The sequence below is a fragment of the Lineus longissimus genome, chromosome 3 (genome assembly GCF_910592395.1).
Source record: "Lineus longissimus chromosome 3, tnLinLong1.2, whole genome shotgun sequence".
NCBI lineage: Eukaryota > Metazoa > Nemertea > Pilidiophora > Heteronemertea > Lineidae > Lineus > Lineus longissimus.
This window is the reverse complement of record NC_088310.1, coordinates 19,042,018-19,060,923: the sequence shown is the minus strand read 5'-3', so window position 1 is coordinate 19,060,923 and position 18,906 is coordinate 19,042,018. Positions and strand designations below refer to the sequence as shown.

Genomic DNA, 18,906 nt, shown 5'->3' with positions numbered 1-18,906 from the left:
GTCTGAAGAAATTTCAAAGGGGGAAAGTCCCGGTGTCCATGACTGCCGGTTGTAGCTGGCGCTGTGTGTAAGCCGATGGATGGATGGTGCCCATCACACACGCGGAATACGGGCGCGTGGACGCCCGCTACTTCTGAAGAGATTCTTTAGATACAGCAAGGCTCGCCAGATCTGAAGAGAATCAACCGAAATGAGTACCAATCATAGGAGATTTTTTACCACCACAAACAATAACTTTTGAAATTGACCAGAGGCATCATCACTGGGTTGACTTCAAAGCGTTTGCCATTTTTTTAACGGGGAGGGACACTGGTTTTAATCAACGTAATTAAGCTTCATACAGAAATGCACGAAACACTTTCAGTTGATTTTTCAAAATATACACCGTACTTCCGTTTGGTTGAAATATTGAGGCAATTCTGGTCTTTCTTCCAATGATTCATTGCAAGCGCGTTTGCCTGAAGAAAAACAAAGCGTAGTCTGGACAATCGCTTTGCGGCACAATTCAGTCCGAGCAAGTCATTACTTCGTCCAAGCAACTAGCAATCGTACAGCAAAACATGATACAGTTCCGACAATTATCCACCGCACAGCAAAACACGTTGTAGTCCAAGCAATAAGGAAAATATGTGATGTTTCAGGCAATTAGCGGTCCCAAAGATAGACATGTTAATGTATTTCCGGCAATTAGCTATCGCAGAGCAAAACATGTTGTAGTCCAGGAAAATCATCGCATAGCAAAAAAACACGTTACAGTCCAGACAATTAGCAATTGCATAGCAAAGACGTTGTCAAGGCAATTGGCAATCGTATAGATTTCACTATAAATCAGCAATCGGCGAGTACTAATTTAAAGGAGGCCAATACTGGCAGAGGGCATGGTATTGGTCCCAGGAACAAGATCTGTCTCTGAGAGTCAGTGGAAGGCCAGAACCACTTTCGCGAAACAACCGCGCGCATGCATCGCTATCGGTACACGAAGGCTCAGCATACGTTGTATCCCATACCCAAGCAGGCACTTTGGTGTCCGCTCTTTCCCAATACCAACTATCCGCGGTACAGGGTTCAACTGATGGCTTTCGTATTGCCCCGATCCAAAAATTGCCTGAAATAAAATGAAATTGTGTGGTGACATATACGAGTACTCCCGGTCTATACTGCTACCAAAAAAATAATAATCCGGAATGAACTACTATCAATGAATTATAACCATACGCATGTAGTCAACTGCTATCAGTGTTGTATCGCTATTAATGAATAATAACCATGCACGTTGTAGTCAACTGCTATCTTTAAAAACTCATCCTTACCAGCTGCTTCGCTGAACAAATTGTTGATGTAGTCGAATTGCTCGACAGTTTGTATCTCTGGAAGATAACCTCCCCTCTCCTGGCAAACGGTGCTGGCCCGCGGTTGGTCCATGAGTTCGGCGGTCTCCAGTGAATAAAACTGCCTTGAATTGTTGTTAACCTGGAAAGTGGAGTGTAGGCTGCGTATCAATAGACTGTAAGATTCCCTTCGTTGTGCAATTTTTCGTGTTCCGTGTCCGCCTACGACCTTGCGATCAGTCAGGCAAGAATCCCCGTTTTGCAAGTTGTCGCCAATTCAGCCGAGATTTTCGCCCTCCACACCCGCAAAATCGACGGCGCCATGTCCGCCGTCGCCAGATTTACGAGTTACTATCAGGGGTATTTTCTAAAGAAAGGTTTACGCAAAAAAGGCACATCTGCGCTTGTCAGTCGTTGTTAACAAATTCCCAATATTCTCTACCACTTGGCGACAACTCCCCGAACGGGGGGCAGTCGCAAAACGGGGATCCTTGTCTGACTGGTGACGCACCAAACAAAAAATGAACCTTTGTGCGGCTTTTGGACGTTTTCACTTGGTTGTATCAGGGAACATTAAATGGATACACTAGAGGAAACAACGCAAAAAGTCCACAAATTCAGGCGGAAATAGTCCACAGATACGCAGCCAAAAACAAGGTGTACGTATACTGTTTGTTCTGAACCACTTACAATCAAGTACAGCTGGCAATCAACAGTGGAGTTTGCGAAGGAAAAAAGTCTGAAAGTTGCCGTGTTCCAAACACTGCATCCGAATAAACCACCATCCTGAGGCGACACACTGAAGCCGTCACAATCAGCGGTCGATTGACACAGGAAGGCACAAAAACCAGCCGTGACGGACTCTTCTGATGCGACTGGTTGTAGCTGTGGGTCGGGACATCCAAATGGGGCCAACTCGTATAACTGGTCCGCCATACACACTGTAACCAATGCAATAGGTAGGAGGAGGCTTGGTTTCATCATCCGAAGTTCGATACCAGAGCGGCCACACCACGAAGAAGGGCCCAAAAAATACTGCCTTGACGAGTTCCGACTTGTGAGTGTGTTTAGCAGGTGCGTCGACAACGTCAGAGCACTATCCAGCTTCCTACCAAATCACGCCCCGTGCCCCTTACCATTTCCTTTTTGTAATCTCGACCATAACTAGGCGGTAAGGTCACACATTTCTATCTAAACTGACCATTACCGAATGTTTCCGCCGTAAATGGGTTTTATGATAATGTTTAAGCCATTAAAATAGCCAGTAATTAGGTAAAGCTTCGCCATGATTATGACTTGCCAACGTGTGTTACGTCATCAGGGCTCGATAAACGTCATCAGCAAGCGTAAAGTTGATATTACTTCATGAAATTCTCTCTAAACGTACAAACTCCTTGTTTGTACTACATGACAATAGCTGGCAAATACTTTTTGTTTCATTGGATAATGTTATACCACCGGCCTAATTGCCAGCAAAATACACTGACGATTTAGCATCCATTGGATGCTTTTGAAGCCAACAGACGATTTTAACGTCCGTTGTACTTAGGCCTGTCTCTGGTTGTGGTAAGCGTTCACATCAGTCATCGTGGTAAACCTTGGTGATGGTCCTTCGTCCGTACGGATATCCATAGAAAAAGCGCATGCGCCACTTGTCCTAAATGTTGACTCTGACGAAGACGACTACGATTTGGAGCGAAACGGCTGGAGGCAAAAAGGTCATAGAGCGAAACGACCGCAATTCGTCTCAGTGTGTCCCGCCTCCTCCCTCATAGCATACGCTACGGCCTGGTCAGCCAATGCGGAGATGAATAATCCCCAAGCTGCTTGTTTCACACCGCTAAATCGATGACTTCATATGTGTTATATTGATCGGAGTAACATGATAAATTGTCAGCCTTGGGCACAATCACTGAGTATCCACGGTCGGTGAGGTAGCCAGTGTCACCCAGAGGCGTAACCTGTGCATTGGGGAGCAGGTTATTGACAAATGCACTAGTTTTCCCGCCATGCGTGGACTGAGATGGCCAGTTGGCATAGTTTTCCAGCGACAGGGATGAGGAATCTTGGAAGCATTCGAAGGAGGCGGGAGATGGTCTCAAGGGGTTGCTATCGTGATTGAATGAACCAAGCATGTGGCCTTACCAGCAAGGTCATATGCTGGAGTCAAAATGCTCGAAGCGGCTGCATGCCCTGGTGATGTTGGGAAAGCCGCGAACCGCAGATATATGCAGATTGAAATATGTCCTTCTCTGAAATGGCAAAGAAGCTGAGCGTCGCGAGAAAGATCACAGAATTCCAATGCATCTTCAGCAAAAACTCAAAACACGGATCAGGAGAAAGCAAAGACGTTATCGTTGTCAAAGAGCCTCTTTGCCAATTCTTTGTGCGGAACTTACCGTGACCTACTCAAGAGTAATTCATTTTACAATACGAAAATCTACCAACTTCGACTTGATAATGACACTAGATACCATTTAGTTTTTTGTTGTAATCAAGCAACATTTGCCTCATCAACTGCCAATTTGTGCTCATCAAGCACAAGTTTGAAAATAACCTTCATAATGTGAACCAATTTATCCGCAGCCATTAGCTATCTGAGGAATTATCGTAATGCACCAATCGCCCTGAGAGCATTCGGTGTAATCGCCAAACATCTTCGATCACGGAGTCGGGAGCCGGAAGTATATATTGCGCGGGTGTCCAGGCTTCCAAGGCAGCGCGTTCCGACCACTGATGTCTCTGCCACTGCACGTGAGAGCAGCTCGAACCCGGGAATGGTTACCATCCGCCCGTACACCGTATCACCGAATCAATCAATCCCTTGGGCCAATATCATCTATCAAGAAGAACTAATGACTTACATTACCCCGTCACCATATATGTACGAACAGTGCAGGCAGTGCCAATACTGACTCCAGGCAAAGACTTTACGGATTAGCTCTTCGCGGTGATGCGATACGTTTCAGCGACTTTATATGATATTATCTCGTAAGATTATGTTATTCTGTAGGATATTCAATTTGAAGTGTAATCGATCGTATGATGAATAAATGACTTCTGTGATGATAGGATGGTGGTACACATAAGGGAGCTCTAGGATGTCCTTTAACAATATGGAATGTCAAAGCAACGTCAACTTACTCTCAAAGAAAGGTGCTATTTCGCCTGAAGATAACCTGCTCATACTCTTAGCTGTTTAACTCTATCTGGAACTATATGGGCTTGAGTTTTAGATACCGAAAACTAGATAGAATTAACAGGAAATATTAACACGAAGGACATCAACAGCAACCCCTTGACGTACCATCACCACTATTGGCATTTAAAAATTTATGGCATACGCAGCAGCTCTTCAGCTTTCAAGTTTTTGTATGGGTTTATGATCGGCTCATCACAAAGGCCCCCCTCAGGATAGATACCACACGTCGTTACTGACAAGATCCACCTCCATCTGCGCAGTATATAAGTACGTCAGCTACTAGCCCTGCTGGCGACTTAACCTTTAGCATTTAGGTTGAGCAAGACCGAGACATCAATATTATTTACTCGGTGGGTAAGTGGCTATGTCAACCGCGATCTTTAGGGTAAGGAGAATTTCCGGCAATTGGAATAATAATTGATCTGTTGTTCAGGGCAGATAGGTCGTTGTTTTGGAATTGAAGGACGATTTTACAGTAACTGCAGTTTATTAACAGAGACTTACACCACCATCCGAGTCTGTATCACTATCGAATCACCCGCAGGCTGCAGCATCAAGGATACTGATGTCACCGTTGATGCGAATATACCATGAAGATGAGACACATGTTTGTCAAAACAAGTTCTTTTACCACAAGCAGGAGGAATCACCTCATAGTAAATTTCCTCCTGAACTCTTTTAGTAACATCAAGAACCAAGCTGATTTTGAAACGGACATGTTAGCTTTTGTCGAGAATCCCCATGCCAATGACAGAATAATCTATATAGCTATAACGGATATTAAATTTCCCAAGCCTTCCTCTCCCCAAGGACCTAGATATTCGTGGTTTGCCTGAGGCATTAACCTTGACGAAAGATATTCATATTCCTCCCGTAACTGGATCGATGAATAAACTGATATATTAGTACTGCTCGTCAAAAATGATATATACTGCAGTGTGTACTACTTACAAAAACAAACTTAGAGTAAAATGAATCATTTTTGTTTAGAAACAATGATTTGTTTATATATATATCTTTATCAATCAACCTGAAACCCACGTCCAATGTGCCCGTTATCTGACAAAGGCTATCCTCATAAGAAAGAGAAGGAAAACATCTTATTCATGATTTGGATCTTTTTCAAAGGCCACCAGTGATACGCCATGCATCAACTGATTACTCCTACCTAGGGGTTTCAGTGATCGGTAATAGCAATCACCCTATTCACTGTCAACTGATGCTAAGTCGATTGCCACCCACATTAATACCATCAGAACCACCCTACTCAGCGAAGCAATGATCATGCATGCAATTCACCTTGTTGCGGGCAATCGTAGTCTTGGCAATCACCCCCGTTCATATCATGACCGTGTAGCTACTAATTACAGTGACTGACTCCATGCTGCTATGAAACCTCATAGCGAGGGAAGTGGCGAGCAATCTCATTGAAGGACAGCGCGCCCCAACGATCAATCCACCCGATATCACTGAAAGGTTACAGGCCCATCCTCAACGACGAAAGGAAGAAAAGAAGGTAACCCAGAGAGTGGAAGATGACACAAGTATCTTTTAATAATCTGGTATCCTGAGATCTCTGTCAGGCAAGGGGCCTGGTCTTCCACTCATCACGCCCAATGTAACCTCAATCTACCATCCTCTTTCCGAGGGAGGTAAAAAAGACACTAAGGAGACATAGACCCACTCGGTCTTTATACGGGATATCTGTGAATGAAAAACACCAATCGTTTTAGTAATGGACCCCATCTTGCCATTTGATCATCACGGAAGAAATTTTGTCTCGCCCGCCTCTGAAAGCACTCGAGAGGTTTCTTTGAGTAAGTGTTGAACCCGGATTATCGAACTGCTCGATAATAAACTGATCTACCGCACGCTATATGTCTATATATCGCCTATTTTTTTAGCTGTGTCGTCTGGCTGGAGGAATAAGAGTACATTACGTACATTTGGCTAAAGTAGTTCAATTGGATAAATCTGGACACATTGATTTATCTCAACTCGGAGAAAATTGCTAATCAATCCACGACACAAATTGGATAGCAAGATTGGCGGATCTCGATTCATTTGCATAGAGCCTGATCTTAGGATGTTCCGTACCGGGCGACATGACGAGGCCGGTCCACTGTGTCCGGAGTGTAGTATCCCTCTGTGCCCCGAATCTGTAGTTAAAATAGGGTCAGGGTGAGGCAGTTCCCCACCCCGTTAGCATGGTTACGTACGCCTACCTCCAATTTTTCGCCAACCTCGAGCCGTTTTCGTATTGGCGTGGTTGTTATCAAGTCCCCAATCTGTAATATGACAACATCCTTGGTGAACTGCTTGCGGTGAAAGCAACATTCTGTCATTGCCACCTGGTGATTACTGGTGTCAAGTATGTTGTGAGAACATTGGCTCCATCGAACCATTAGCGTAAGAAACCAAGGAAAACCAATGAATTTAAGGAAGTTCGTAACTGCCGATGCCATCCTGATATTGGCTGTGGAGTTGCCGATAACGCCACACTTCCTGAGCCCAGGTTCCTGGTGAACTGCTAGAGGTGAAAGCGAGTTTTTGTCGTCGCCATCTTTAGTTGGTGTCAATCTTGGCATAGTGGCGCGAATATTGACGCCAACGGACCATTAGCGATTCAAAACCCAGTGAAACCTAATGAAATTAGAGAAGGTAAAAAACTGCTGTTATTTGGCGTATTTGCTGTTAAATTGCCAACAACGAAAGATGTTCTTGCCCCGGGTTATTGGTTCTGTCATCGCCATCTTCTCAATGATAGCATAGAGGTGAGAATATAGACACCATCAAAACTTGGGGAAACCTAATGAAATTAGACTTTAGAAGTTAAGAACTTAGACTTTAGAAGTTAAGAACTGCCATGACTGCCGTTGTCATTGGCGTGTGTGCTGTCGAATTTCCAATATACAGGAAGTTCACAGTTAAATGGTTTTCCTCTAAATTTTTCTGAGTCCAATTCTAGGCCCACAAAGTGGAATGGTTCTGACATTCTTTACCCAATTCTTAATATGGTCTCACTAGCCAGTGCAATGGCCGGGCCTACCTGGCTCCACAAATGGCGCGACGTCATTTCATGCATACCCCTGTTCAAGTGGCTGTCGACCTTGCAGTATATCACTCTCACACATAAACCTATACATTTCTGAATAGCTTGTCGCTTCTAGAATACATCTGGCCAGCTTTCATTGTTATCAAGTAATTCAGTCATGAGAACATGGGGGCAGCACAATACATGAGACACCCTGTACATCGATGAAAATTTTGAAAATTTCACCTTGCCGCCTTATAACTTGACAATTAACATGGATGGTGAAATAATATTTTTATAAACTTCTACTTATCACCTTGAGAAAGCCAAATAATAACAATTTTAAATTTTGATACCAAAATAGGGTGTCGTTGCGGCTTTTCTTTGAGCATTTTGACCTCGAAGTCTCACCTTGAGAACATGTGCACTCTGACAGGAACCAGTTCATGTCAACATCCGATTGAGCTATACATAGAATGCGAGGCCTGGTCACTGCGGACGTGCACAGAAGAAGCTGATATTTTCCTCAAATAATCGTCAGAGCTACCTCTTCACAAAATACCCAGGACACCGACATTTGAACATGCAGCAATAGCGATATGATAGGCTCATCTGTATCCATGGTAATCGCCTGAGATTGAAGAACTTTTTTTTAAGGGGGACCAATGTTGACCTGATCACCACTGGCTAGTGAGACCTATACCCTCATTTATTGGATTAGCCATGCATAAGTCATACACTCGAACCTTCTCATATTCCCCTGCATAGACTCAGAAACATTTCAAGGAAAACTACATGTATTTAACTGTGAACTTCCTGTATATCCCAACATTCAATGGTGACTGCTTGAGATGAGAGACAAGTTATTGGCATTGCCATCTTGTGGATACCTGTGTCAATCATGTCGCAGTGGTGAGTAAGTCGACTTTATCGAACCATTATTGATAGTGGTGGTTGAGAAAAGTATGAGGAGAAGCAGTGAAATAATTATAAAAAGCTACTCCTTTTACAATCAGTGGCGTATCTTCTGCGGTTGGGATTTTGAGCTGATTTTTGCATGCAGCATCTGTACGACATCAACAACTACATTGGCAGTGTTTTATTGGTTTTGACATGTCTAGATATCAATTATAACAATATATCATTTTGGGTCATTTTTGGATGGATTTTTTGGGCAAACACGAACGACGCTAAGGTGCTGAAAATTTTGGAAGGTAATGATAGATACATAATCTGATTGATGCTTAAGTGAAATATCGATATCAGTACTGATTAATCATTTATTCTTCTAGATATCACGAAATGACAACTTGATCATGTTCTCAAATATCAAAATCTTTTGAAATTTTTCTTGATGACATGGAAGACAATGTCAGTCTGAGTACTGAACCAAGATTTGGGGTGAAAACATCAAAGTCTAGTTGATTGAGAGGGAATATCGTTTTCGTGATATTTTGAAGAATTACTGCCAAACCAGCATTGATATAAACATTTTGCTTTAACATCTATCAGATTATGTATCCATCATCAATATCCCGCATTTTCAGCGTTATATCACGCACTGTTTGCGAATGCAGACCACTTTAAAAATACCTTGTACCCAGGTATTACAGGCTTTTCAGTCCTATACATTCATGCTCATGGATGGTCATATGGGCCCTGGATCCAAGGCCCCTTTTTGACTTGGATGGCAGAAGTTTGCAAAAATTTACCGAATTTTAGAAAAACCATGAAGCGGTTGGGATTTTGAGCTGATTTTTGCATGCAGCATCTGTACGACATCAACAACTACATTGGCAGTGTTTAATTGGTTCTGACATGTCCAGATATCAATTACAACAATATATCATTTTGTGTCATTTTCGGATGGATTTTCAATGCAAACACGAACGACGGTAAGATGTTGAAAATTTTGGAAGGTAATGATAGATACATAATCTGATTGATGCTAAAGTGAAATATCGATATCAATGCGGACGACGGAATCCACGGTATCGTATAAGCTCAAAGGAAAAAACGGTATCGTATCAGCTATAAAGCAACAAGCAATTGGTAGTGAGGCCGGCGAGTAGCCATGCTGTCCGCGTAATCGCCGCTGAGGGATACTGTGCAAACAACTCGTGAAATATGACCCATTGTATGGGTTGCTCAGATATTGGAATCTTATTGGAAACGGAGAGAAGGCTGGTCGTGTAACGGATAGCGCCAGAGTGCATGTGACATTAGCAATCTCTCCGCATCTTCTTACACCGTAAATGCCTACCGTGTGATGATATTTTGCCCATCAGCTGCAACGTGTTATTAACCCTTCTGAAAGTTAGTGCGTCCAAAGCACTGTCATCAATTGTTTGTCTTGTCCGATATTAATCGAACACTCTCATTCTAACACAACTGCAATTCAAATCAAAGTTCCTTAAATTGTTGGGTTATTGTGATGTTGTCATTTACCTAATGTGACTAACGCAGAGCTCCCACGACTTCGCCAGTCTCAGTCGCATTTGACTTGGCATTTAAATCAATAGCAGTGAGCTAAATGTCAAACAAGTGGAAAACATGTAGCACTCAGGCAGAACCTTGTTGACACTGTCTGACTGATGCCGATGATTACGGTATAGTTTATTTGATTTTCCCCGGTGTAGCAGTAGTGTTAGTCACCGAATGAAAATGTCACACTAACAATATGACTTATATACGAGGTAGGTCGTTCGCTTTGATTGCTGGTTATGTTTCATTCTAATTTTTCGATACCTTCATGTCACTTTGCCATTGATTGCAGCGGACAACTTAACCGTCCAGTTCAAATTCAAATTCAAATTCAATATACCATTCGTCCATGAAGCCCTGTCGGCACCTCATCCCTCATCCGAGGCATAGACACAGACTTGGCATCTTGATGCCGCATTATTGTGATAGTTCGAGCTTGCGTATCGTTGTCTGCTCTCGCACACCCCGGAGCGATTGTATTCCTTATTAGCCTTGTTCTCTCCGCGAGGCCATAGAAATCCAGCGCTGAGGGGAAGCGCCATGCAATGACTATGTATTCATATCTTTCTCAAAGGCTGGGACTGCGAAAGCGTATCCGATATCGCTAGTTTGAAAAAGATACTTGGTCTAATCAAGCGAATCAGATGGATGTACCCGGGTTGATCAAGGGACTGGAGAGGGTTCCTTTCCACATAATGCGAATCGTCTTATGACAAACTACTCTTATTACTCGTTAAGAATTTGAATAAGTGATATAAAACACCATTTTACATTATACATGTATTATAATAAACCAGGTGAAATGTTTCTGAAGAGGTGACTTACACACATATATATAACGTCATTCAAGATTTTTAAATCACCAAACGGAAACAAGTTGTAACACGCATCGTAAATTGTGCGTTTTTGTTGTTGCAAAAAGAATTAAGGTAAGAAAGAATATCAAGCGTATGCGTTAAAAGCACGTGTTTGAGAATCACCAGACTCTCTTTTCCTAAAACCTTATGTGGTCGTGAAGTTGCCGCTTGACTCCACAGACATTTCCCTGCCGCTTGACTCCACAGACATTTCCTTTCTGCGGTTCACCGCCGCTTGGAAAAACTCTCCCTTCCGTAGAAACTTTGACACAAAAAGACAAAGCATACAACTTTGGAGGAGTTCGTATCATCAAGAATTAATACCAAAAGTTTTAACTATGTCCTGGTATCATGTATCTATTATACTCGAGGTCATGATATATATGCACGAAGCAACACGGTGTGGTATTGCACAACACTAAATCCTTTCTTTTCGGTGTTCAGCACATGGTTCATACCCTCAGAATTTCTGATAATTATCGAAGAACCTTACGGTACAAGTCATGTACGTCAGTATTGCACAATATCCCCTCTCATTGTACGAAGGAGATTGCATTACACGAACACGTCTCAAGCATCACCATTAACTAATGGAACACCGTTAAAAGCATACAATTACTTTTTGACTCCTTTTTTTCTTCAAAAACATGCGTTTTTCTCTGTTCTTTGATCTGTCATATCCAAGCCAACAAGACCTTTTAGATTGCCTCCGTGAGCGAAAAGAAATGGACTCGTATTACCCGAGTTTTCAGCCAATCTCTTTAATAGTTGGGATAGTGAATCTTAGAAAATCACGTCAGAAAAATGCTTTTTCCTTTCTTCGGCGCAAGTGCCCGTTTCAGTTGGAAGACTTGTTGACGTAATCACATTGTTTTCTCGCTGACGACATTCGGCCATCGCCTTATCCCTTTATGTTTAATGGAGTTTCTTTTTGCAAGTTTGGTCCTTTTTCATTACATCATGGATCAGTCCTGAAATCTCTGTTTGTCTGTTTGTGCCTGGGGTGGGGTTGGCAGTCGAAATACTGGCGAGTTGAGTAAACTTGCATGCGCACACCACAGGCTAGGTAACTTGCATGGTACGCTGTTGCATGCGGCTCTATCATATTATAGCCTCCGGTACTGCTCAGCTGTTCCCATTTTACACACATCGGAGTGTTGCCACTTGCTAAACCATAGAGCGGTTATCTTACTTCAAATCAATGAATTACAATGACAAGACCGAAGTAGGGCAGTCGACAATAGATAATTTGTTGTGCACGGATATAAATTACAGCGATTATATTCAATTACAAGAACCAATATCACGAATATCAAACTGTAGAATGCGAATGAAAAATAAACTGATAATGTCATCCTGAGTGTAGGATGATCATGACTGAGGAAGTGGCAATAAATGGTCACCGGATGCGTGCGCATGACAAGCCGCCAAGCGATATTCTCAGGTACATGCCAGTGTTCATCGAGTTGCGCGTAGTCTGCATGTAGGCCAGACACTGTTTTTTTGTGAACCTACCCAGGCATAGCTATCCATCACTCTCCGCCTGATATTGGTGTCCGCCTGACATTTTACGAAAGCTCGAGAAAGGTGAGTAGTCAGTTACATCTAAAAGTCAGTGTATGTTGCTTGCCTGTGGGGTGGTGTTGGTACGTCGTGATGGATGTTGTTGGTGGTGGTGGTGGTGTGGTGGTGGTGGTGGTGGTGGTGGTGGTGGTGGTGGTGGTGCAGGTGGGGGGGGGGGGAGCTGTCGCACATATGTCGATAGTATATAGAGCATGTCAGTGGTTGCTCTGCATGGGCAATGGACGTATACACTCAAAACGAGTGCGATGCAGTGACACGCTTGGATGTCTTTACTCCATGCGTCCAAGAGAACACTCCGACTGCTTGCCAGGGACGTTTGATCTGCCTTGGGTGAACTCACGTCATGGCGACAGTGTTATCGAAAACCCTCGGTCAAGTACAGGTCTTCTGAGCAGTTTATATATTTATTTAATATTTACTGTACAGAAAATAAATAGACCTACAATGTACAGAGTGGTACAGAGGAAAGCTTCCTATAAGGAGCCAACACCACGAAATATAAAACCACATTCATACAATACCAGTTATTCTACTCATATCAGTTATAAACTATTTGCCTATTGTAAGTCATCGCCGGCAAGCCCGGGGAGTATCCAAGCGCCCATGCAGGTGCAAGAATCCTACCCCTGTAGACTCCTATGTGGTACATTTCGTCACTCATCGTCCTTCCTCGTATCGGGCGACAGGACGAGGCTGGCCGTTCCACTGCATCCGGAGTGTAAACAGCTGGGTCCCCGCACTCTGATTACCCCGTATGCATTCGCAGAATGATCGCCACCGTTGCTATGCGCGAGAGCCTCCCGCCTGGATTTATTCCACATATGCCATGCATCGGCGGAAAGAGTGACGAGAAACTGGAGCGACTGGGACACCGACTGCCGATTTATATTCAACAAATAGCCTCTTTTTCAGACATCCCTCTTCCCTCCGCGATGGCGAGCTTTTCGTCGGTAAGAAATGGGCAGTCTTGTCCAGCGAACGCCATCAGGGCCCCGGACAGGAACAATTCCGTGGTGTGCTTGTGGCAGGAAAAGGAAACCGGAACCTTCGGGCGCGGCGACGTCAACCATCACCAGAGTGGACTCCAGGCGTGGTTCCCCTGGGGTGGAAAAGAGTACGACTCCCAGAGTCTGTCTCGCTTCGACGTGCTCGTGGGAAACAATCAGCATCGATACGCTTGGCTCCGAGTAACAAAGGTGAACAGGGAACCCAGGTTCCAACCATATGTCATCAACGGGTGAGTGTTTTTTATAGTTTTCATTCAGCTATAACAATTCAGGACATCGTCTCGCTGCGGTCGCCGTCACATAAACTTCCTAGTGTGCATAACTTAAGCCCCTGCCCAGTACATGAAAGTCACTCATTTAAGCTTTTCTATAGATACATACCGTATATAGGGCTTCGAAAGCTGCACGTGTCGTGAGTGTTACGATTTTACAGTAAAATCTTGGAGATCGTTGAGATGGGCGGTGTTTGACAAAGCATGCCTTCCGGTGTCCAAATTAAGAGGATGATATACCATTATTTCTTTTTTAGATATTCACCATGTGTTATCAACGGTCTTCTTGGTAAGGCTAAGATCAGGGGGTTAGAGGGCTGGACGTCGTGGGGTGGAGAGGAAACCCATCATCGGGGTGACGAGATCTACAGAAGTTTGGTGTTGTGTGTTCTGCCAAAATCACTGTGAGTGCGACTCTCTTCGATGAAGATAACCCATCTGCTTTTTCAAACGTTTAATATAGCGAGTTGATGATCGTTAAAGATTCCGTGATGTTGTTGAACTGACTTGAGTGACAGACACACAACTCCAACAGGAACACCTCTAGACTTCTTGCAACACGTTCATCTCAACCAAAGTACCACACTGGCAAGCGTTCCTTCCACTCCATCATCTACATTGTGTTCTTGCCCCCATAAGTTGTTGCTATCACTGCCTGGGGATATTGCAAGCCTTTTGCACTTACCAAAAACACTTTAGAGAAGGAATGTCAAAGCGTTTTCACCTTTCAGCGCTGCCAACATGGTCTACTGCTACACTGGCCAAAATCTGCCTCGAGAAGCAATACGGGCAGACGGATGCCAGCAAGGTTCCTACGTAGCTCACTGGAATGGAGCAGAGCTGGGTACCTTTGGTCGGGCAAGTCTCAACGCCCATCGAGCAGGACTGCAAGCTTGGTTCCCTTACGGCGGGAAGGAGCATGACTCTCAGACCATTGGCTCATTTGAAGTATGTTGAGAGAAAGGCAAGATACAGAGCAAATACACACGTACATGTACTTCCATTAGGACATCATTCGACAGTAGGACAGCAGATAATTGAGACTTCAAAACGTCCTACCACTATTTCTTCGGTTTCTGGTTCTGCATCAGTTTTTCACTTGGGCCTGATGTATACACAAAGGGATCTAGAAATTTGGGAAAGGAGGTGCAGGGATACCCAGGGTACGACCTTGGAAACTTGGGTGTCTATATGCATGGGGGCATTTCCAAGCATCACTCTGAGGGCTACTTTGGGAGAAGCTCCCTGAAAAATCGTTGCTCTCTCAATCCGCCACTCTGATGTACTTTGGATGATTTTAGTTTTAGCTTGCCCCGGCAATTCTGTAGGAGTTCGTAACTTCTTCTTCCAAAAGTATTGGTGGAATAAGTGGCCAGGTCTGTTTTTTTGTTAAATTGTATATATTTTTCAGATTGCGTGCAAGAATTACGATTTCGACTACAGTTGGGAACCCATAGAGAAGGTCCAAAAGAGCCCTTGGCTTTACGAAGTATTGGAAAATGGCGGCTACTGCCCAGCGATCATCAATGGTCTTCTTGGGAAGGCTGACATCAAGAGAGGCATGGCTTGGACCTGCTGGGGTGGTGTGGAGACTGCCCACACGGGCCAGCCGTTCAAGACGGCACGCGTCCTATGCGCCAAGATGAAGATGGACTAAAAACGTATAGATTTGTATAAGTGTCCAGTTCTTGACTTTGAAACCAAGGACGGCTTACAAATCTACAATAATACATAAAGGACGTGTTTATTCTGATTTTTATTTTAAACCTTTTTATATCTTTTTATATGTCGAACCTGTTCTTTAGAATTTACAGCTTGTCTGGACCAAGAAATGATGATATTCATTCTAGGGCAAATACGTGGACGGCAATTGAAGAAGAAGCGATGCATCAAGGACAATCGGAGCGCATGCAATGGGCAAAGTCGTCTTTGTGGCATCCGGGCGTTTTAAAAAGTGGTCATCACATAATTTGGCCAACACCAAGCTTTTAGTTGCTAGTTTTTAAAAAACGTAACATATTTTATACAATAATCAAGAAATAGAAACATGAAGTCTAGACCCCCTAACATAAAATATACATGTATTGATCTGAGAGATGGTGCAATGCTCTCGTCAGTGAGAACTACATGTATGACAAGACGTTTTTAAGTTTTTAAGTTTTTTAATCGATCATTTTCGTCCGACACAAACTACATTTATACTAACTGTTCTAAGGCTTTATTGGGTTGAAACATTGATATCGTTCCTAAAGTGACTTTGAGTGTCGCCATATTAGAAGCAATCCAAAAGCCTTCTATGGGTAGATTATTTTCAAGATGAACAGATTTGCACAGTTATTCGTTGAATAGTAAAATAAAAGTGTCGGAGGGAATCTATTCTTTTAAAAACTCGTCCATATATCTATACATTGTATATCGATATACAGTTTTCTGAAGGTTTGTTCGATGACAGTGGTTTGGTGTGGTTTTGACTCTCTGTATACATTGCTGGGTTGGAAATCGGGAAATGTCATAATAAAAGGTTGCCTTACTTGCCTATCTTTTCTCCTTAATGGAGAGAAAATTTGAAGTTTTGATTTTATTGCACCAGTGTTTTTTGTTTATGAATACATTGTGGCAATTCGCTATCAGATTGAATCATATTTGGCGATATCGGGCTATCTTCCTGATGAATAGTGCCATTTTGATTCTAAACTACATGTCCTATGACAATTGACGATGCATAGATGCGTGTAGGTACACACGTGTTCGTAAATGAAGATTCATGCTCAATAAAAGTGAGAAAATGTTGTTAGGGCTTGGTTAATTATTTCGAGGTGGGGTAGGTTCCGGCCAATTGGCTTAACATTTCTCAATCAGACATGAGGTGGTCCTTTAATACTGAAAGACCTAAGCAAATTCCGTAGCCAAGGTTATAAATCATTGATAAAGATGCAAAAACCGTAGTGGTCAAGATGCAACCAATCTGTCCAAGCCCGCGCCAAGATAGCTGTTGCAGTTAGATCGATCGTATTCCGGAAAGCAATCACCGATTTACTTGGTATTAAGGAGTTCATCAGTATCATGTGCGATGAGAAATCAATAGACAATAATGCTATCACATGGCCCGATGTGCTCCTTGCCATGGCAGAGTATACAGACCTCAAGACCAGTTTATGCTCGCCCCGATTTTCGGAGATTTTTTACAGAAATGCCGCACGAGTTAAACAGAATTTTACAGTGGACTATGATTTATTGTTGGCATGGAGGCAACCACACAAAAATTCTCAAAATATTCAACATGGCGATCTGAACCTTTTGTGAACGTGTAGTGGTGGCATCATTCCTACTAGCCCAGGCTAGAGGGGAAATTCCCACAACGACGATGGGTCGGCAAGCTGAAAGGTTTCAGTTATCATAATGATGCAGGTTGGTATAGTCCATGGCGCAGAGCGATGCGCACATTACCTCCGGATGATGACCTCTACTGTTGAGCAGACTATAACCAAATTTTGGAATGACCGACGACCGCGCCACCACGCCAACATGAAAGAAACAACCAGGAATAGCACTTGCCATCATCATTGATTTTCTCCCGGGTTGGGGATGACAAATGGCTTCTTTCGTGGAATCCGAATGGGCCGTCGAGTACACGGATACGGGGAAGAGAGAGGGGACGTAGTGCATGATTAGAATAGTTGACAAGGGTTGTGGTGAGACTCCTCCCTGACGTGCACAGTGTCTTCTCTGGTGGGATTCTGCTCAGGAGCCGGTTGTTCAAAACAAATTTTGTCATCAACACCTTCAGCGCCGAACCACGTAGATCCTCGTGGCCCAAATCCCCCCTCTTTGAGTTGGTTATCGGTGCCTAGTGGACTTCATGAAAGAACTACGCCATCGCCATCTTCAGGGCAAGATAGGAACTGAAAAGACCGTTTAAGACCGTCAGGTCTTTTCAGTTTCTCTCTTGCCCTGAAGATGGCGATTGCGTAGTTCCTTCATGAAGTCCACGAGACTCCGATAACCAGATCAAAGAGGGGGAGGGGGGGATTTGGGCCACGTAGATCTACGTGGTTCGACGCTGAAGGTGTCAACGCGTCAGTATTAGTGATAAAACTTGTTTTGAACATCCAGATCCTGCATATTGTCTGGGCGCAGGAGCCGAGGCCAGTCTGCAGGCAAGGATGAAGTAGGGCAGCCGACAGCGTGCTGGTAGTGCCCTTAATAAAACTGCTGATAATACAAATGGTCCGGAGTCATCGCCATTTCTAACTGGAGAAAATGATCATCTTGGGGCCTACTGGCATCTACTGGATTAAAGGATGGCTGATTCCTATCGATGAGACGGTGTGATTGTCTTACGGGCACAGAAAAGAGCGCATATACCTGGTCCAGTTTTCTTTGTCATTGTATTTGTCATTGTATTTACTGTAAAGTCGGCAAGGATGTTCCATCCTTAAATTTGGAATGCTTTAGTACCTCGCGGTGAACATTTACCACGAGTCTTGGGTGAATGAAGCTTCACTGGCCATGTTGCTGCAAAAAGAAAACTTAGCTTCTCCGACGAAAAATTCACTTGGAGACAAAGGCACAACCACCGGATTGCAGACTTGTCCATTAGCAATATAACAACTTTCTGATATTAAATGATGAGCCTTTCATCTTCGTCATCTTTCGATCTTACCCTTTTCATCTATACCGTTCCCCCTATGAAATGAATACTGTTAACAAGCCGCGACAGTTTTCCCCTAATTTATTAACACATCAGCAATTAGCCGAGATAATTAGAGATAATTAGAGGGCATGATAAAAGTGCGTCATTATTCCATCTTTGTAATCTGGACCAATGAACCGAACTGAGATTCTCGGTCGCTTATTGAGGATAAGCGCAATCAGCATCAATAAGGCCGCATAATTAAAAGCCGACCGGTCCAATCCAACAAAAGGAACATAGACACCATCGTCATCTGTTGTAAACATTATGAACTGAAATCTTCATCCTGTGGGTTGGACCGGGGTGTCACCTGTGAGGAAAAAGGATGTGCAGTCAGTATTTAAAGGTGTCTCGAGACTAAAACCTATACAATTAGCAATATTGGCGCATCCGGCGGGCCGGACGGGTAGCCCTACTGCGTCTTTGATATTTTCCTTCTCGAAGG

General features: G+C 43.5%; 1 protein-coding gene across 2 annotated transcripts; it reads left to right on the top strand.

Moving 5' to 3' along the window:
* Positions 1–12,231: 12,231 nt before the first annotated feature.
* Positions 12,232–16,558, top strand: LOC135484110 (uncharacterized). 2 transcript variants are annotated; one of them, XM_064765238.1, is made up of 5 exons: positions 12,232–12,349; positions 13,402–13,726; positions 14,026–14,172; positions 14,500–14,716; positions 15,180–16,558. In XM_064765238.1, exons 1-5 carry the CDS (start codon positions 12,301–12,303, stop codon positions 15,423–15,425), a joined length of 984 nt encoding a protein of 327 aa, XP_064621308.1. In that variant the 5' UTR covers positions 12,232–12,300; the 3' UTR covers positions 15,426–16,558. The 2 variants fall into 2 exon arrangements, with proteins under 2 accessions (XP_064621308.1, XP_064621310.1); XM_064765240.1 differs by having other exon boundaries at positions 12,258–12,492.
* The last annotated feature ends 2,348 nt before the right edge of the window (positions 16,559–18,906 follow it).